The 21,680-nt window shown below is 37.2% G+C and overlaps 1 protein-coding gene across 1 annotated transcript in view; it reads left to right on the top strand.

Moving 5' to 3' along the window:
- Positions 1–1,342: 1,342 nt before the first annotated feature.
- The window catches only part of gli2b (GLI family zinc finger 2b), a 73,862-nt gene continuing 53,524 nt past the window's right edge, over positions 1,343–21,680 (top strand). The window contains exons 1-2 of the mRNA XM_046857512.1: positions 1,343–1,742; positions 16,455–16,580. Of these exons, the coding sequence (XP_046713468.1) occupies positions 16,466–16,580 (115 nt within the window). The 5' untranslated portion in view covers positions 1,343–1,742; positions 16,455–16,465. The remainder of the gene's footprint in view (positions 1,743–16,454; positions 16,581–21,680) is intronic.

The raw sequence follows: 21,680 nt of genomic DNA, 5'->3' as shown, positions 1-21,680 counted from the left end.
GCTGTTCATTTATAAACAATGTGATGGCCAATTTGTCCCTTTTATGTATATAAATGCTGTAAAGATTACTCCAGCTGTTCTTGCAGATACACTTTCAGGTTGAATCCAACTGTTCTAATATAGGTTAATTAAGAAAAAAAATCTTCTGATGCACACATATCAGTTTATCCAGCTGTTCTTTAGAAAGTATGTAAGAGTTCATCCAGTTGTTCTATAGAAAGACTGTAAGAGTTAATCCAGCTGTTCTATAGATAGACTGTATGAGTTAATCCAGCTGTTCTATAGGAACACTATTGTGATTAGTTCGACAGTAAGGGCAACCTGCTTGGTTTTATATAAACACTGTATGGGGTTTAATCCAGCTGTAGTATAGAAAGACTGTAGAGATTCATTCATCTGTTCTTATATAAATGTTGTAAGGGTTAATCCAGCTGTTCACAAAAAGCTATACATTTAGGTTTAGCTATTCTTATATAAACTATAATAGCTAATCCAGCTCCACCTATACAAACATTTGTAAATGTTTAATATAAACACTGGTGTGTTCCTGCTGTTTTTCTATAAACTGTACGAATTCATTTAGCTGCTATAATACAGACGCAGAGCAGCGATTGGTTAATGTTCTATGTAAACACTGTAATGGTAAAGCAGCCGTTTTAATGAAAGCATTTTGATGATGGTGTACTCGTGTATCTGTGCGAAATCATCGGGACTGTTTCTACATCGCGCTGAATACTGAAAGAGTCAATTTAATACTGAAATTTATTTATTTTTCATCAGTTCACTCAAACTGAAAGACTTAAGCACACGCGGAAAGATGTTCTGCTTTTGAGCCAAAGTCACCAGAAAGACTTTCCCCCTGTTTTTCTAAACCGAGAAGAGTTGCATGGATGCAAACCAAATCCAAAATAAACTTTGAATCGTTGAGGATATTTACTCTTATGGTCTAGGCCTAAATATATGGAAAGCAAAAACTCTTTTCAGATGTACCCAATGATACTTCTATGCGCATATCAGCCAAATCATTGCTGATGCATTAATGCTGTTTCCTGCTGAATTCCAAGAAAAAGTTCACGTGGAATGATTGTAACTTTTTGTCCTGATTTCAGCGTTCTTTGATCTTTTTACGCAGCACAGTACTCCGAACTTTTCTCATTCACACACACACACACACACACACACACACACACAGTGTGCCCGCAAACGTGTGTGTGTGTGTGTGTGTGTGTCTGTGCGCGCGCTCTTTCCACTCCACTAGCCCGGCCCATCTGGAACAGCAAATGGTTAAACTCACCAAAAAAACCGAAGAGAGAGAGAGAGAGAGAGAGAGAGAGAGAGCCCAGAGGGGAGAGAAGGAGATCGGACTGAACACAGATCAGCCCGGAGAGATCAACCCACTCTCACACACACACACACACACACACACACCGTCCCGAATCTCCGTGTGTTTCAGTTTCTTTCCGTTTTGCGAGAGCGATGGTTTATTTTTTTCGGAAAGGCTTCGAAAGCAAAATTTCCTGCGCTGAACATAAGTGAATCGAAGACGCGCAAACTCTCGGGTGAAGTTGCTCCGAAGGATCGCTGAGAGTTTGGGCAAAGTTTTGCGCTGCGCTCGGATGGCGGTTCGGGTCGCGCCGCGAAGGACGAGTTTCTACTTTCTGCAGCGAAAAAGTTTGGCGTGAACAAAAAGAAGACACAGCTTTTGGACACGTGAATCAGGAAAGCTATTAACACATAAAAAGGTAGGATATATATGTATTATAAAAATATATGGAAATGTTGGAACTCGTGCACATTCAATCACATTTGAACTCACATTCACACACATTCACTCACATTTACTCACATTCACTCTTATTCACTCTTATTCACTCACATTTACTCTTATTCACTCACATTTACTTATTCACTCTTATTCACTCACATTCACTCTTATTCACTCACATTTACTTATTCACTCTTATTCACTCACATTCACTCTTATTCACTCACATTTACTTATTCACTCTTATTCACTCACATTCACTTATTCAGAACAGTCTAATAGATGCGAATAAAGTAAAATAACTGTGCATGTATAAATGTTGCATATAAGACAATGCATATATGCAGTTCAAAGTACTTTGAGTGTTTTGATAACATAAATATACAGATTTAAAAGCCCGAAGAGGTTGCACACTTGTTTACATTGTTGCTATCTATCCTGATAAAAAACCATAAATAAACCTGCCTTTAAAGTGCATTACATGCTTCATGCTACAATAAAAAGATAAAGTAAATGAGATCAGAGCTGCCTTTAACCTCTTGTTTGCACTTTTAACCGGCTTTCGTGCTGGAATTTCAAACATCTTTTTGTCTGAAACTTGATCCATACGGGACAAAAAAAAATCTGATCGGAAAGGTGGAGAGGCGCCAGTGCCTTTAGAGCTCAGATTCAGAAAATTCAAACCATACACTCTGCCATAAGTGAGGACTGAGTTTTGAGTTTTTGGGATAAAAGTTTGGGCTACTACCTAAATGTGGATTGCCTACTTCTTTAAAAAAACATATTTTGTTTGTCTTTGCTTTTTTATTTGATCATGCATAGATTTAAAATATAATGCAAAAACACAATATCTGTTTGGAAATATAATTCAAGACCAAACTTTGCATATTCAACACCACAAACAGTGAAATTGAGTCTTGTTAAGTCGAGCTATCATTAGCTCAAGGGTTTCTGAAAAGCTCATGCTGTTAGTTGAAAGGCCCCGTGTTTGCTCTCCAAAGCGGACCAGCTTTTTCTGTGCTGTTTATTAGCTTTATTCTGAAAGCTTTAAAATAAATATCAGCCATTGGTGTCATGTCTTGTTTGTTATGGTATAATCCATGCATGTGGCTTTGGTGTGATTATTATATATAGGGTTGAGAAAAAGGGAATGAAATGAATATGAAGAAGAAGAAGAAAAAGAAGAAGAAGAAGAAGAAGAAGAAGAAGAAGAAGAAGAAGAAGAAAAAGAAGAAGAAGAAAAACACTGCAATTCATGGGGAGAGAATCAAAGGGCCTGTGTGCTTAGAAATTTAGCTGACAATCAGGGAGAACAAGGCAAAAAACTCTAATTGGCCCATTTAAATCCTGGAGGAAGAGGCGAAAAAACAGTCGGTGGGAGTGGGATTTTTTTTTTCATGTGAGGACCCGGTCAAATGCATTAGCATAAGAAAAAGAAGCAAAAAAAAGTTTTAGTGCATTTGCTATTGTGCGCCATGAAGAGTCCCAGCAGTCACGCTGAAGAGGTTTTGAAAGGATGTGAAAGAGCGCTGGGATCCCATTCAGCTCATTCAGTCCAGTCGAGCTCGCGCTCACCGGCCGCAGCGGACCGCGGGATGACCACGCCCCCTTTCATCGCGCTCCCGCGATCCCTCCGGCGCCATTTTCACATGGATCCGCACCGACATGCGGTACTCAGGCCAAAATGGATTTTTGTTCAAAGTGTTTGACATATTTTTCTTTTATTCTTTTGTTATTGTAGACCCAGTTTTAATTCTGCTGTATGCACACACACACACACACACACACACACACACACACACACACACACACACACACATATATATATATATATATATATATATATATATATATATATATATATATATATATATATATGCTTTAAATTGTTATTGTTGTTATTATTATTTTACACATTAGATGAGATTGATGAACACTGTCTGCTGAACCGCTATAAATGATCACAAAATAAAAACTATGAGACTGTGAGATTTATGTTTCATTTTTTAAATATATTATGACATGAATTTGAATATTTGGAAAACATTTTATAAGACTAGGGTTTCTAAAGGTCTAAACAAAATCTTCAGCCCAAACCTGTTCTCTGGGTGCCAAAATAAGAAGACATATTTATCTTGTGTTTCTCTTGAGGAAAATGAGGTCACAGTGGTGCACACGCATTTCTGATTTGAAGTATCTGCAATACGGGTGTTTTTGATCATTGCCTGGTACATCCATTAGCCACTCTATAAGCCCCCCTCTTTTCCCCTCACAGTCATTTCTGTATGTTTCCTTGTTATCATGGAAAAAAAGAATACGTAATCAGCAGATTAAAAAAAAATATATTAAATTCTTATTAAAACCATTTTTAATTAGAGTTTTACGTTTCTGGATGTTTTGCAAGGACATTTGTGTAACAGGAACTGTAACTGTACAAATACATTCAATGCGTGTGATAGGAGATCGCACCATTATAATGTGTGTTCCTAAATGGCAACAAGCTGGATTCTGTCCTGAGCTCAGGTCAAATCATTGAGTTCAGTTTTAGTCATGGCTTGAAAACATACATGATTGAATAATTTTTGTTGTACAAAAGCAAAATGTGTGGTAAGCAACATAATTCAATCATGTGGAACCAATGTACACATTCAAATAAAGTTTAGCGTCTTTCCCCATGTATTAAGACAAATATGACTGTAGGTTAGATTAGAAGAAATGCAAAGAATGAATGGTCTATTATTGCTATTCCACCTTGAAAACACTCCCAGGATGTGGTGACATAGCTTGCCTACCTATACAATGTAATCATAAAACGCACTGTCTGCACTTACACTTTCTCTTGGAATATGCTTGTGAAAATTGATTAGATGTTTTTTTTTTTGTTTTTTTTTGTTTTTTTTTTTTCAAAACAAAATTTTAGAGACCACATACTATTTTTGAAGTAGCTTAAAAAAAATCAACACCTGACCCAGTTTGGTGTCAAAATCACCACCTTAGCAGACCTAAACAAGAACTGTGGTTCTATTACTTACCTTTTACTTCTATTCCAAATAGTATAGCAAAATAAACACTTTACAAAGTTGCAAAGTTTTTGTTCTGCTGCTTTTTCAATCAAATCAAAATTTTTGTTTAGTTGATTTTGAAATGACATTTATGATAGGTCAAATATTCCAACCAAACTTTTGATTTTGAAACCTGAAGCTCTTTTTAATCTTAACCTTTCTCTATGCCGCCATTCTGTCTCCTCTTAGACTAGTCGACTTTTTTCTCAGTCTAGGTAGTAGCTCCACATTTCTATGACTGATTGAGCTTGGAGCCCAGGTCAGCAGGGGACCATCTCTTTCTCTTTTTTCCCTTTCTTTTTTCCCCAAGACTACAGAGCACAATGGGCTTTCTCATTGAAGTATATGAAGTCACTTCTTCTTGGCTATATGGAGGAATCCGAGGGGAGTTGACCCCTGGAGAAGTCGCTCCATTGTGGTGTCTCAATGGAGGCAGTGACCCCTGAAAATCTATGTTATGTTATACCGGGTTGATTCTGGATAAATGGGTTGAGAAACTTCTCAGGTTCCATTGTTTCTTGTTGCCATATTGGGTTCATTATCTACTTCAGTTAAAACATGGAGGAATGATCTTGGATTTATCATTGACTGATTTTATTGAAATGGCATTAATAATAATATTATTATTATTATTATTATTATTATTATTATTATTATTATTATTATTATTATTATTTTGTTGCTAATAGGAAAGTTTGTTTTTGTTTGTTAGTTAGGGGTTTTATTACCAGGCTGTATGATCTCCCATGCTAAGTATTTTTTCAGTCTCTCCAAAGGGCAAACATGTGTAATTGCCTCCATAAACCCAGACCAGCGGAACACTAATATTTTTGTTTCTTGTCTGCTCTGAGAAATCTCTCCACCAGTCAGGGGTGATTTGTCCTCAGGCAATTTTTGTGGCCAGCATCACATTCTCTTTCACTCTCTCTTTCTCTCTCTCTCTCTCTCTCTCTCTCTCTCTCTCTCTCTCTCTCTCTCTCTCTCTCTCTCTCGCTCAGTCTCTTACTCACCCTCGCTTGCTTTGACTTGCTCTGATGAAGAGCGCAGTAAACCGTTCCCTCTTGCCAGCAGCTCAAGCTCCCGACCACATGGGAATGCTCATCAAAGAGACATAGATAAACTCCATATGGGACGCGGGATAACATGGAAGACGAGGGCGCCACAAGTTGTGCATGTGTCAAGGTGAATTTTTGCATGAAGGAATGTGGCCGTTGAGGAGATATTCCTCATTGAGCTTAGACAAGAAATGACACGTAGGCACTTATTAAAGACAACTATTAAAGCAAAAAAAATTCTTTATTACGAATTAGGATGGAATGCTGCAAGACTTTGAAGGGTTGCATTAAGTAATTCAGGGGCAGGGCAATACATTACAAATAGAAATGTTGGCTGCAAGTTTATAAGTAAGCATTTTATATGAACTAAGCAGAGTTGCCTAATGAACTGAGAAGTTAAGAAATTCAAAACATAAAATTGCTTGGCATTTTTTATTAAGACAGTTTATTATTATTATCATTTGTAAACATCAACAGTTTAGATTTTCAAAAATGTTTTAAATAAAATACTACATGGATAAATAATATATAAAATAATTTTTAATAATAATTTATAAATTAAATATAATAGAATAAATAAAATTAATGCTTTACACTTTTTTATATATTGATTAAATTGAGTAACCAATTAAAGTGGCATTAAATAAAAATAAATATGTATGTGTACGTGTGTGTGTGTGTGTGTGTGTGTGTGTGTGTGTGTGTGTGTGTGCGTGTGATTTACATTTAATATTTCATTTACTTAAGATATGATCTACTCAACTGTTGTACGTTTTTCAGCATACTTTAACAAATGTATTCATTGCTTGCATTCTTCATTCATTCATTCTCTCAATATGAGGAATTGTCAGGATTTTCTCCTTTAAAGAGAAATTCTTGAAGCTGGACATAAAATGCTCAAGAATCCATAGTGCTAGCAATAGCCATTAGTGTTACACTCTAATATATATATATATATATATATATATATATATATATATATATATATATATATATATATATATATATATATATATATATATAAAATAGATTTTTAATATAAAATATGTATAATATATAATTTTACATTTAACTCTATTTTTCCAGTTATTTGGAAAAACTAAAGAGAAACTTTAGTTGCATCTTGTTGCATATTACACTGGTAAATGTATTTATAACTTGCAATTGTTACTTTAAAAAGATGGTTTTGATGCATTTTGTCTGTATTATAAACACATAGTCCATTACATTTATGGATTTGTAAGAAAGCTTACTTTTACAAACTTGTGATAGCAGTGCTGAAACCTTGTGCACTACTTTCATATAAGTCAAACAATTTGCCAGAAAAACTTACTTAAATCTGGAATTTAAATGAAATATAATAATAAAGATAATAAAGATAAAATGTATATTTTAGACAACCCCCAAAAAATATATAGGTCTTTACTGTAAACTATGTGAACATAGATGATGGTAGAAATTTGCACAGATTTAATTTCCTTAATAACCAACAGTCATTGCCATTCTTAACATTAGGCCATGTGGCTAGTATTGTTATCATGTGACTTTCTTATATCCGTCTACATTTCAATGTTGCACCAAAAGCTTTGAAGTGCTGATATTTCAAAGCTAGTTTTGTTGCAGGTTTGGATCAAATTCTTTCTTTTATCCATGCTAGAATTAACCCTAGAGTTTGGGGTTCACCTCACATTGTTTACAGGCTTTACTGTTCTGCTGCAGTTTTTGGGTGTGCAATTAACTCAGATTCAGTTAATTCATAAACTAATTTAGTCAGATTAAAGTGATCAGTCCCACATCAAATATGGCACAAGAAATCCTCATCAAGCAGAAACAATCAAACATCAAGCACCATCTAATTCCAGTAAATGTCTTATGAAAGGACGTCACACACCGTGAGACGCCTTGAAATCAAAGGTCTGCATGCCACCAGGGGCACACGAAACTCGGCTCACTATGAAATGTGACGGGTATCCATAGCGCCTCTTGGCGGCCTTTGATTCATGACTTAATTAATTCCTAGCGGAATGGTGCAATCAAATGATGCTCTTCGGTTTCTTTAAGAACTTTTGACAGCACCTTACTGTGGGTCTGCCAATACATTATCAAAATCTCACTACAGAACAATACACATATAAGGCAAACAATTTCTGGAAAAAATAAATCCAAATGAAGGACAAAGATCAGCTGCTTCGAGCATGTATAACAAATCGGGACATGGTAATGCAAGATTCGCAGTTTTACATAATAGCAGTTGGTTATTGCAACTGAAGAGAAATCTTCATTGTGGTGGAACAACCCTGGATTACTTATTTGTCTAAATAAAAGAGCTATGGTGCAGGCCTTCTCAAGGCATGTTCTTCATTAGACTCAAATGACGAACTAAAGAGTTTCTCTTTTGAGAGGAAAATGAAAGAAAGTGAAATGCAGCCAAGCCACAGAGTCCTAAAACAGCCTGCCGGGAAGACGGGGCTTACATGAGATGCCTTGAGCAAAAAAAAAGCTCCATGTGTTAGCTGTTAGCAACCAACATGCTCATACAATCAGTGTTTGGGGTCAGGGCCCAGCTGAGAGATCTTGCTTTGCCTCTCACAGATAGGGATTGCACTCAGGCAGCTGTGTTGGCATCCTTCATCTTTTCCAACCTTTGAAATTTTAGGTGGTAATAGAGTAGCCTATACACAGCTCTCTCGAGCCTTTGTTTTGTCCCGTCTGGCCTTGTGGTTTTTAACTCAATTCAGCTGGGTACCCATGATACAGTTATGCATGCTATGTTTAAGGTAAGGTCAAGACTGAAGCAGGTGGCTGGATAAATCATACTGACATTTTGCTCCAATAAATTTATGGTCCCAGGAGTGTACAGGGAGGATTTCAGCATCAGGATATAGAAAGTTTTTTTTAACCAGCTTGGTTTTGTGGTGCAGGAGCTACAAAATTGTTTGTGCAGAGCAATGCCCTGGAAATTTTGAGCCTGTTTTAACCTCATACAGCTGACTTCAGAACAAGACCAGGGAGGAGAACCCAGTATACAAAGCTGTGGTCTCATAAATCTCATAAAATGACAGGAAAGAAGACCGAATCACATGGCAATGAGAGTGAGTTTGTTACAATATCATATCTACTTTACTAGTTATACTATATGCCATCTCTTAATTTTAGCCGTCTGGATGTCTGCACAATGGACTTGTTGGCAAACTCTTAAAACTGTAGTCCAGTGTGTGGTGAGGCATTTGCTTGGCCTCAAACAGCAGCAGAAGAGGACATTTACTGCACAACCAGGCTGTTAAACTACAAGTGTCTCTTAACAACACCATTTGGCCAATGGATCAAAGGTAGTGACGTAAAAGAAAAATGAAGAAAACATTGCAGAGTCCCAGCAGTTGAAGGAATAGGAAGTTGTCCCCAAGGGTTCACTCTGAAGGCCATAGCCCGAGGCAAGAGCAATGTGCATGTTTTTGGAAAACCGCCTCAGCTATGTAACCCTGTGAAATGGCTCTGCTTGGCACATTGGAGCGATAATAATTCTAGAGACTGATTCGGAAAGACAGGACAGATCCTCCCATCAGAGACTCTTCTCCAGAGGTTCAGCTGGGGTTGTAATCCTAACATCTGTTTAAGATTGACCAAACCCACAGAGATCACCCACAGGATATTGCACTTACCAGCAGGGGGTGTGATCCAAGCCATAGGACCGCTCTCTCACCTCAACCTCCCCCCGTCTCCGTTATCCACAGGTTCACATGCCTCCCCCTGCTGCATTCTCTCACAGGGGGAAGCCACAAACACCCCCAGGCTTCCCATTGACTCCACACAACAGACTCAACTGCCTCAGAGTTCACTGCAGCGGGCTTGTGCGAATGTAAATCTTTTTATTACACTATCAAGGGGTCCATGTTACTCTGTGGTCTTCACTGTAATTATATTAAGAGCTGTGATAGGCCTAAATTTAATTGTCATTGGTGCAGGAGGCCACATTATTTTAGTAGGTTTAAGGTTTTCCCAAGAGCATTTGGTCACTTTAAACTTCATAGAAATATTAAAGAACAACTCCTATCATCAGATTTAAAAATATGGCGGTTAAGTAATGTAAATCTCAGGCCTCATTCACACTTCCAAAGGGAAATGTTTTTGAACACTAATAGTTCAGGCCATTTTAAAGTTGCACGTTGCATGTGGCAAGTTTTCTGAGACAATTTCTCTTTTTTTATTCATTTTAACTGTATAAAGATAAAACAAGCTTTCTTATAAACCCGAAATATATAAAACTCTGGTACTAATTTAAATAGTTTTCTTGAAATAAAGCTGGGCTGAACTGTTTAATTTATTTATAATTAAAGAGCTACATAAAGTTTAAGAACTCCTGGTGTAAGAATTATATTAGACACGTCTATCTGCTTTTGTAAATGTTTAAATATAGTGGTACTGTTGATGTTTGACCTCCCATCCTGGAGACTTGGTGGGATTTTTTCTCTTTCTATCCTGCATATGTAGGTATCATTAACCCCACTATGTGCCATAAGAGAGCACTTTGCCTCACCAGTGGTGTATCTGAACGATCGCACCAGACGTGAATACAAGAAAGAGAAATAGCTCAATGAATTCTCTGGGATTTCACTGCGTGACCTTTCAGTGTTCTGTCAGAGCCATTTGTTTGGCCGACAGCTTGGGCTGTAATTACTCAGCATGATGGGTTGTTGGTTGCTGTAAGTAATCCTGCATGATGAGCCAAACAGCTCTCTCCAGAAAGCTCAGTGCACCTGGAATATGAAGACATTCATTTTATCAGACGTAGAGAATGCCTCTTTCTCTTTCTTTCTCTCCCAACTCTGTCTCAGATGGCTTGAATTTGTCAACTTGAGGTCCCTGTGTGCTCGATTGCAGCAATAGATGCTAATTTTGAACTGTGTAGCAAAAGGCTATTTTCATTGCACATTAAACATAGGTGACATGTTTGGAATTTGCCAATGTGTTGGATGACCACAACTACCTGGTCATAAAATATGCAGTCAAATTTGTAGCTTAGTTTGCTTCTGTTAAGGTTTTTTAGCTAAGTTCAGTTGTCAAAAGCAAGTACTTGTAGTTCACCAGGTGCATTTGTAAACTCCAAAAAGATAGATTAAGCTAGAAGATAGCATAATTATTCTGCAGCGGGGGTCGTCAACTGGCAGGCGGTAGTCCGGAAAAGTATTCCAGCAAACTGAGTACTTGGGAAAAATATTGTAGCAGAGCAGATAAACATATGAAAAAAATACTCACTGGCTTAACAATACTGAACAGTTGCAGATTGGAAAAATATTGCTTAGTCATTTCCAGCTTTTAACTGCCTTATTTAAGTGAGCCTGTGCCCACTGAAGCCCCGTATTTCAGTTCAGTATGTCTGGATTCTGAAGTGGTTTTCAGCTGTTGTAGAACATCTGCTTCAAGGTTTGGCATCATTTGCCTTCAGAGATGTTTTTTTGTTCACCATGGATAGGGTATAGATTGGTCACTTGAGTTATCATGGTCTTGTTGTTAGCTTGAATCAGTAAGTTATTCATTGTTATTCCGGAATCTGGGAAAACAAGGTTTAAGCTTTTTGGGCAAGGACCTAACAGTGCTTCTTTGGCTGACCTTTGCTTAATTTTATTTCCACTTTATAGTTAGTTAAATACCTTTGCTAGCACACAGAGAGTGCCTGCTAAATCAAGATCAGCTTAGTTGTTACATCCATATGCTTTACTGGCTGTTAAACAATGGAATTTCATAACACCATTAACATCAACAATCAGTCAACATTAGAAAAAAAAAAAAACCCTACAAAGTATTTAAATGACATCATCTTAAAGAGCCCACAGAGAGACATCAGTTTAATTCCATGAACAGCCCAAAGATCTAACCATGCTTTATGTCTAGCAGCTGGGTTTTGTTTAAAATAATGAAATTGTCACACAGGAAATGGACTGGACTACATATCGCCCCTACTCTCTCTCTCTTTCTCTTTCTCTCTCTCTCTCTCTCTCTCTCTCTCTCTCTCTCTCTCTCTCTCTCTCTCTCTCTCGTGCTCTCTCTCTCTGTCCATAACAAAGCAGCTGTTCACCTGTGAATGAAACAGACATTTAATAAAGCATTTGTCAGCTGTCTGTCCTAATATTACAAATATATAAAGCATTCTCCATGTAGACTATTAAAAATATTAACTTTATAAGTCACACAGTTTTTTAACGCATTGCATTTGTGGCAGTCCAACCAGGGTGACATCTTTTGGAAAGTCAAAAAAGGAGGAAGAGAGAGTTAAGATCTTCAAACAAGCTCTTTGAAAATGTGTTTGCATTCCTTTTCAAAGTTCTTTGGGAGGATTTTGGTGGGAGGGTGCCTGAATAGAAGCCATGGGCCTGGTGAGAGAGAGCAAGGTGCTAAAACAAACATGTCATTGATTTCAACACAATGAGGGCCTTGAATGGGAGAGAGTTAAGTTCAGAAGTTGTTGTTCTCCTCAATTACCTTTCACTAAAGCCTCCTATTGTTAGTTATCATGCCAAACTGAATAGCTGTGTGTGTGTACCTAAAGGAGGCGATCATTGACAAAGCAAGGTTGGGGTTAACCGCTCTGTATGCAGTTCTTGTGTACGTTAGCTCAAGGAGACTGATTAAGGCAGAACGAATAATAATTCTCTTTTATTTGTTTAATCCTTTGCTTTGTCTCATTTTTCGTGTGTGTGTTATTTCAGTGCTTGGCATAATGACATTATGATTGAAGTGATCGAGCTTAATCCCTGTCATTTGAACAAAAAAGGTATCTACATTACACACATGTACACCCTGGCTGTAATGTCTTGTTCACACATGATGTGGAGTGACACTTCTGTCATTTAGAAGTCTTGAGGCTTTTGAGCACACACAGAGTCTCTTTGCCACAAGGCGAATGTAATTAAAAAGAGAAAAGTCTTTAGGCCGCTCCTAGACTCCTAATGAGGCCTCTGATGCGACAAGTACAACGCCGCTGGAGCACATCCGCACCCTCACACCTGTTAAATCTCTTCAAAGACAGCAGGCCATCGCTGTTGCGCCAAAGAGCACACAGGCCTGTCCGTCAGACCCTTTCGCACCTCTTTTCATGTATTCAAGAGCTGAGATTGGAAAAGAAATAGCGCCATGATTGGGAAGCCTCAGGCCGTGTACAGCTGAATGGCTCGTGTGTGAATAGAGGTTATAGATTGTAGTTTGAATCCCTAGATTCTTTACTCTTTGTGTGTATTATTTAAATCTTTGACCATTTAGAAAGAAATAAAGTGAAAGCACAAAACCTCTTTCTTATCTTCTGAGTACAAGAGGACACATTTTTTTATAGTCTGTTATACATTAGTGCATTTTAGTACATTTACGGCATTTGGCAGACGCCTTTATCCAGAGTGACTCACAATTGAGAAGGGGAGGGTTAAGGGCCTTGCTCAAGGGCCCAGGAGTGGCAGCTTGGTGGTGGGATTTGAACTTGTGATCTTCCAATCCAAAGTCCAATGCCTTAACCACTGAGCTACCACCTCAATTATGATACAACAGGTATCATAACCATTGTTTTTTTTTTTTTTAAAGAAATTCATTTCTTACCTATTGGCACAATTGGACATCTCGAGGGTCCCTTGTTCAATCCTAAGCTCAGGTAAATTTTTTAAGACAAGTTTATAAAGCATCTGGTTTAGACTTTTGTTAAAGCAATGGGATTGGGATCCCATGGGACATAAAAAATTATATATATGTATAGATAAATATATAAAGCTCATCAGTCACAAAAAAATGCCACAATGACGTTTATATTTTGAACCAGATATTGGTATTCCACTGGAACAAAATAAAAATTAAAACTAAGAAAGTCCTTTTGGCAATGAACTGAAATTTCATCCAGAATGCATTCCTGCCAGATGCTCAGTGTTCCCAGGATAGGTTCTGGATCAACTGCCACCCTAACTTTATTTTATTAGCAATGTTAATTATAAGTTTATTCCACTTTTCCTTAGTGTGTAGATCAGATTTCAATTATTACAACTGTTCTAAAATCTGTTCTAGACTCATGAATATTCTTTCATTCAGTATTTGTATTCACTGCTTTGCGTGTTTATCTTTATAGAAGCACATCTCTTATTGAACTGTGGAGTAATACTCTGTCTTTACGACAGCATCTTTCACGTCGGGTCGTGGCAAATCTCTCATCTGAACTGTGATGAACTCTGTCTTAGGGAGACGTAGGAGGTTTTGATCAGGGATTAGCCCTTCTTTGTCCTGCCTCCTGCCTCTTCTTCCTTCCTCACTCTTCCTCTCCAGCTCTTGGCAGCTGACCATTGACAGAATAGAGAGAAAAAAGTGCCTGTTGTTACCTGTTTGCTCTCGTGGCCATCTGTCTGTTTGGTCTTTGACACCTGTACTATCCTGTCATGTCACACTGGTGGCCCAGGATGGCTCCATGGGGTCCTGATCTGTGTGGGGGATTTTGAGATAATGATTTAGGAAAAAAGCAAAATGCCTTTTCAGGCACTCTGTCTGAAAAAAAAGCCTGGTTTTAAGGTTAAAATGAGGTGTTAGCCTGCTAAATGTCTTCTTTTTTAACACCTAGATAAGCAAAGCAGTTACGGCTTACACATAGTTTAGATAAAAATGCATAGTTTAGATATAACTCAGCTGTCAATCAAACAACATAGCTCAAGAGTGTGGTCATCATATTGTTCGGCCAATGTTAGGAAGATCCCAAGCCAAGAAACCCAAAAGATGGATTTTATGGGATGATTGTGTTATTCTGATGCATGATAAATGATCAAAGTGATGGCCGAGTCTCATAAACACATTACAGGATTTGCTGCACGTTTCTTTTCTGTGACGGATTTGGCAGCAGAGTGTGAGGCAGCTGTTGTAGTCTTGGAGATGACGATCTCTGTTATCGTCTTTAAAACCTGTCACAAAGACACAGGTGCATAATAAGTGCGGAAGAGAATTTGACCGTGGCTTAAATTATTGCATCATTTGCAAATTAAGACATTATTTACAGAATAATTCATTAAGAATATTCAAAAATGTACATTTAAATGACCAACTGATGAGGAACAAGCAAACAAATAAACAGATAAATAACATAAATAGGAAGGCTACTAGTAGTTAAACTACTATTATGGATCATATATGCATATTACTGTAACAAAAAAGAAACATACAAACATTTTGTTAAAATGTAATAACATACAAACAAACCCTAAAATTGAATAAATTAACAGATAAAAAAACACAAAACAGTTTTTGCCTTATTAATTGTGTTTAATTACCTGGATAATCAAAAAAATAATGATTGCAACTAAAACGCAAAAATTTGCCCATCCAGGGACAGTCTTGGCTGAGCAAAAACCGAAACAGATGCCATCGAAGTGCGCAAGTGTGGCAACTCCCTTAATCGGCTTACCTTGAGTGAAAAAAGCGAGAGATAAGAGATGGATGAGTGAGTAAACGAATAAAGCCGTCATAGAGGCTGGCAGCCAGGACATGGTATTGAGTCATACAGCAGAAAGATGTAATCCTTGTGCACCATTTGGTTGCTGTGACCAGGACGACCCAAGCTTAAGATGTAGAAAACTGTCGCTTCAATTATATTTTTTATAAAATTAAATATTATTACTACAAACTAATCATTTCAAATAAAAATGATAGAGGGCAAAAAATTTAAGAACAAGAATATCATTAACACACATTACGTTATAATTAACATGAAGTAATACTGGGGTGATTTTTGTTTTTAAATATAGTAAAGCAAAACATTAGTCATACAATGTTCTATTCATTCAATACAAAGATCACAAAACATGAATTACAATACATGTATTCATGGCCAAAACCTAGGTTAAGTCCAAATTTGCTAATATTTAGCTAAACACCTCATTATTAATCAGAAAATTACAAAAACAAATATACTTTTGATACCTCTGCCACCATTTGCTATTTATGTTTGTTGCAGTGAAGTGAGGAAAAGCTAATAAATATCCATAAATATCTTTTGGGAATTTTTTTCACATAAAGGATGTCTCTCTATGCTACACCTGAAGGAGCCCATTAAGCTCATATGGAGTTCGTTTAATTCCTGCTAATATTTTGACCAATTATTTCTCCTTACATATATTAAAATAGTTTTGCCATTTTAAGCCCTGCCCCCTTTTTTACCCAGGAGTGTCTAACTTTAATTTATTATCTACTATTGTGGAAAATAATTTCTGTTAAGAGAACATCAATGTAGTGTTACACACACACACACACACACACACTCACTCACTCAATCACTCACTCACTCACTCACTCACTCACTCACTCAGATGGAAAGTGCTATGAATGATTCTGCATCAAGCAAAGCATTCCACTGTGAGCTTTACATAAATGCTCAGAGAGTGTGATGTGAAGAATGTGAGGTGAAGTCTATTTGTTAATCCACATGATGGCTCATCTGCTTTATGAAGAGAAAACTTGCTCAGAATGCCCTCTGTTGGGAACGAATGGTAGTGGCATGTCCACAGTCTTACTAGTTCTTTCTTGATGCATCCTAACTCATCTCTCTTTTTTCTACTCCAACAGAATCCTTCATAATGGAGACCAGTGTCCCCACAGCTGCTGAGAAAAAAGAGTGCAAAACAGCTGGACTGGATGCCCATGGTTTCAGCGAACTGCCCAAAAAGCCCTCACCGACCCTCCTTAGCAGAGGTACACTTCCATATCTCTCTCACCTGACCTCTATTTAACTCTACTATTAACTTTACTCTTTGCTTTTTCTTTTTCCTTTCATTGTGGTGATGTTTTATGTGCTCAACAATGACTGAATAGTTAAATGGTTTGTGCTTGTTGCTTTTTGTTTAGATGAATACATATCACTGGTATGTTTTAATATAACTATTATTTTATTGCAAGATAATATACAGTTGCACTATATATATATATATATATATATATATATATATATATATATATATATATATAAAATTATATAATTATTATTATTATTAACATGCATACACCCATTTTTTAATATTAATTGTTCCCTTTTTTAAATGGGTTCCATTTAAACCATTTCTAAAAGGGAAAACTCTCTGCTTTAAGATTCTACATAGAACATTTGTCCTATAATTAAAAGGGCCAAAAAAATAATGTGCTACATAGAGCCTGAAACGAACAGGTCATGAGTGTTAATAATGAGAGAATGTAAAGCAGCAAGGGCACAGTGTAACAGACAGGTGGTGTGAGAAGCAGAAGCAATTGTGTTGAGGTTAATGAAACTTAGTGAAGGGAGGGAAAGAGCGGAAAACAGGAGAGCATGGAAAAGAATGAGAAAAGGGGAGCATGTCAGCAAGAAAGTGATAAAAGCGACAGATAATGAGCTTGAAAAGGCTTGTTCATACCTCCAGAGTATAAATGTTATAAATTAGTAAAACGAAATCCTGAGCAGTGGACAACACAGTCCTTGTCGGATTGACACAGATGCCAGTTGAGGGTTACCTTTGAAATGGAAATTGTGCCCGGGAACCTCTCGTTGCTTGATGTCAAGCCATTATAAAGAGAAGAAAATTGACTGAGCAATATGTAATAAATTTTGCAATGGACCACACAGTGTCATCATGGGAGCTTGATGGTGTTACTTATATAAAAAAGTAATATTAGACACATTTATTGAAAAAACCTAGTGGTATATATTCTGCAGTATTGGATTAAATCCCTCACTAAGTCTATTACAGTTAAAGCAAGGTTGGTAAAAATAGTATTGTAGAATAATAATCAGCACATACGATTTTAAATGTTAGAATTTGCCAAAAATGAGCAGTAATAACAGATTTAAAAGTTTTTTTTAATGCATAGATAGGATTTCTCCTCATGTGAAGTATCAAGAACTCAAGAGTGAAAAAGATAGAAAGAGAGCATGTCAGGGGGGTTAGAGTAAAGGCAAGTGATGAAAGCAACTAATAATAAGGCTGAAGGGCCTTTTCTTACCTCCAGAGTGTAAATGTTATAAATTAGTCAGAAGGGCAGTGGATGCAGACATCCCAAGTCTGACAAAGTGATCTCTATTTGATATGGAAATACCATTTATGCAATTTTGACAAATTAGCAATGCAATTTAGCAGCATATGAATATTAAGAATGGATCAGTAAACATATTCACACAGTAGTGCTTCTGGATTCTTGATTGTGTCTGGGTAACTGTTGATTAATTTTCCATAACAGCAGCTCTGAAAGCCAGATATACAAAGTCTATAAGACTGTAGAAAGGACATTACTCATAATCACACACACTTCGATATTCATGGTAGTTCTCACTCTCCAGTGTTTTTGTATTGTTTTAAGATTTATAATCACACCCTTGATATGACCTAAATGAGGATGGGTTCCCCTTTTGAAGTTTCTTCCTCATTCATCCAAAGGGAGTTTTTCCTTGCCACAGTCACCCCAGGCTGCTCATCAGGGACATATACACATAATTCACTTTAATTCTTAATTTCTGTGAAGCTGCTTTGAGACAATGTCTATTGTGAAAAACACTATACAAATAAAATAAACTTAAACTTAAACTATACATGAAATCTCAGGTTTATATTATATGATTAAAATAAAAAAAATATTTCTTAAACATTTATACAAAGAAAACTAAATTAATATTGATTATAGTGAAGTCTTCAGTAAATAGGTGTTTATTTAACAATTATGAAAGGAGTCTCCAGTGTTGCATTGTGTGTTTGTGGATTTAGAGAAAGCGTATGACAGGGTGCCAAGAGAGGACTTGTGGTATTGTATGAGGAAGTCAGGTGTATCAGAGAAGTATGTGAGGGTGGTGCAGGACATGTATGAGGACAGTGTGACAGCAGTGAAGTGCAGTAGGAATGACAGACTGCATCAAGGATCGGCTCTGAGCCCTTTCGTGTTTGCAGTGGTGATGGACAGGTAGACGGATGAGGTCAGACAGGAGTCTCCCTGAACTATGATGTTTGCAGATGATATTGTTATTTGTGGTGAGAGTAGGGAGCAGGTTGAGAAGAGCCTGGAGAGGTGGAGGTATGCGCTGGAGATAAGGGGAATGAAAGTCAGTAAGAGTAAGACAGAGTACATGATTGTGAATGAGAGGGAGGGCAGTGGAGTGGCGCGGGTGCAGGGAGAAGAGGTGGAGAAGGTGGAGGAGTTGAGGTACCTGGGGTCAACAGTGCAAAGTAATGAGAGTGTGTTAGGGAAGTAAAGAAAAGAGTGCAGGTAGGGTGAAGTGGGTGGAGAAGAGTGGCCGGGGTGATTTGTGATAGAAGAGTATCTGCAAGAGTGAAAGGGAAAGTTTATAGGACTGTTGTGAGACCTGCTATGTTGTATGGTTTAGAGGCAGTGGCATTGAGTAAAAGGCTGGAGACGGAGCTGGAGGTAGCAGAGCTGAAGATGTTAAGGTTTTTGTTCGGAGTGACGAGGATGGACAGGATTAGAAATTAATTTATTAGAGGGACAACGCATGTAGGACGTTTTGGAGACAAGGTTGAGGGAGGCGAGACTGAGATGGTTTGGACATGTGCAGAGGAGGGACATGGGGTATATCGGCAGTAGAATGCTAAGGATGGAGCCACCAGCAAGGAGGAAAAGATGAAGGCCAAGGAGGAGGTTTATTGATGTGGTGAGGGAAGACATGCAGGTAGTTGATTTGAAAGAGGCAGATGTAGAGGACACGGGGGTATGGAAAAGGATGATCCGCTGTGGTAACCCCTAATGGGCGAAGCCAAAAGAAGAAGTAGTAAGTTTTCCACTTACAAAAAAGAGGGATTTGCATTTTCTGGATCTCTAACATCTCTAACAACTGTTTTTAATTAATAACACTAACTAACGTGTCACATTGATGTTCTACAGCGTTAAATATAAATTTGTAAGGATGAAAACACAATATCATTTTTTATTAATTAATAAAAAAAAACTAAAAGGTAAGCCATGAATTTTTTTACAAATATTCCATGTGGACACTTAACTTCATGCTGTATGACTGCATCATCAATCTTTTTTCTACAGCGAGCTTTGTTTTATTTTATTCATAATTTTGAAACATTTCTTTCACCTGTTTCATGTAGACATCTTGTCACATTTATAGGCATCAAAGAACATTTTAATACTGCAATATTTGCCAAAATACTTATCACAGTTGACAAAATCATTACACAATTATTTCCCCATGCTTACCTGTATGTGTTCTTATTAGCCAGCACTTAAACAGAAAAGATATCTCATTCAGGACTTTCAGGACTGCTATGTAAATATTTATCGTACAGGACAGCTGTAACTTTAAATTGTCTGTAACTTAAAATTTAAGCTGTAAATTGGCACAGACATGCTTCTCAAAAATTCTGCCTACCTATAGAACTTCCTCTCACAGTAGAAAGTATGACTTGATTTATATTAAAGTCATCAGTATTCCTGAAGGTTGCTATATTCTGAGCAAATAACTGCAGGTGAGTTTTTTAGGTTTCAATACACAGCTTTGTTTAAATTCACTAACTATTAGAAAACTATTTCCTCTTAAAAAGGAAAGGAATCTGTTTTTACAGATGTGTATTAAGCATTGAATCCCTTTCATAATGAATATCTTGTTAAAAAAGCTATCATTTTCTAATCTGAGCTAACAGTAATTAAAATGACACTTGATCATGCCTTAAGCTGAAGTCATAATATAAATATGATCTGGCCTGCTTATTAAGTCTGACTGGTGCGGCTGAATGAAGTCGATTCAGACCCAGATGCTGAGGACATGTGTGTAAATGGTCTCAGTGAAGTGGGGATTCTGCTGTGAACTTAGCTCCGTTATAGCTAATCCCCTCTTGGAGGGGTGCAGAGGGGGTTTAACCCTCATGCTCAGGCCATTATTTAGCGATGGATTTCACACTGATATGGATTTACATTTTACAGCAATGTATGTAATTTCAGTTAGCATTTTCACGATAAACACGAGCATGAAAAAAAACCCCTCAGGAATTCTCCTGGTGCAAACTGTGTAGGCTTCTTGGTGCATTTTTCTCCAGGTTGATGTTCATTGCAGAAACCAGACACTAGTTTTGAAAAAAAAAATCTGGTTTAAAACTGCCTGAGCGAGAGAAGAAAGTGATTTGTGCATGACCATTTGATTATGCTTTTCTTTGTAGGATTTTTTTCTTCTGGTTAAATTGGGACAGTGTGACACTGAATAAAACCAAACTAAAACTAAAAGTAGAACTCTGATTCAGATAACATGGATTATAATTAAGGAAGCTGATAGGCAAGGCAGATGGAGGGAACATGACAACATCTAAAAATCAACTTTAGACAAAATTGGCTTATGTCATTCATTCTTTTTCAATAACCACATTATCCAGTTCTGGGTGGATAATGGAAAACGGGCATGGGCATTGACACACCCAAAATGAGATGCCAGTCAATTACAAGAACACAGATACAGGCACAAATATACTTTAATTTTAGAGTAGCCTTTTCACCCTTTGAAATATAATGGTGAATAATCAGATTTAAAGCCATTTTATTTTGAAGAACTGTGATCAAGTATAGTTATAGTTCTACAAACTTGAGACTTGGTCAAACATCTTTACTAAAACACAGAATTTTAATCTTTGTCATGACTCTTCAGACACGTTACACTCAATATTTAAAGTATAGTCTATCCATGTGTCTTAATTTTTTGACATCTATGCAAAAGACAGGGGTAAGAGGACAGTGTGTGCACGCTGATTTGGCATGAAGCATAGCACTATCAAACAGGCACTGTTGGGGTTCCAGCAGAATGACGGAAAAAAGAAACAGGAGAAA

This window comes from Silurus meridionalis, chromosome 9 (genome assembly GCF_014805685.1).
Source record: "Silurus meridionalis isolate SWU-2019-XX chromosome 9, ASM1480568v1, whole genome shotgun sequence".
Classification (NCBI taxonomy): domain Eukaryota; kingdom Metazoa; phylum Chordata; class Actinopteri; order Siluriformes; family Siluridae; genus Silurus; species Silurus meridionalis.
Note: the sequence above shows the minus strand (reverse complement) of the source record. Positions and strands in the feature narration are given on the sequence as shown.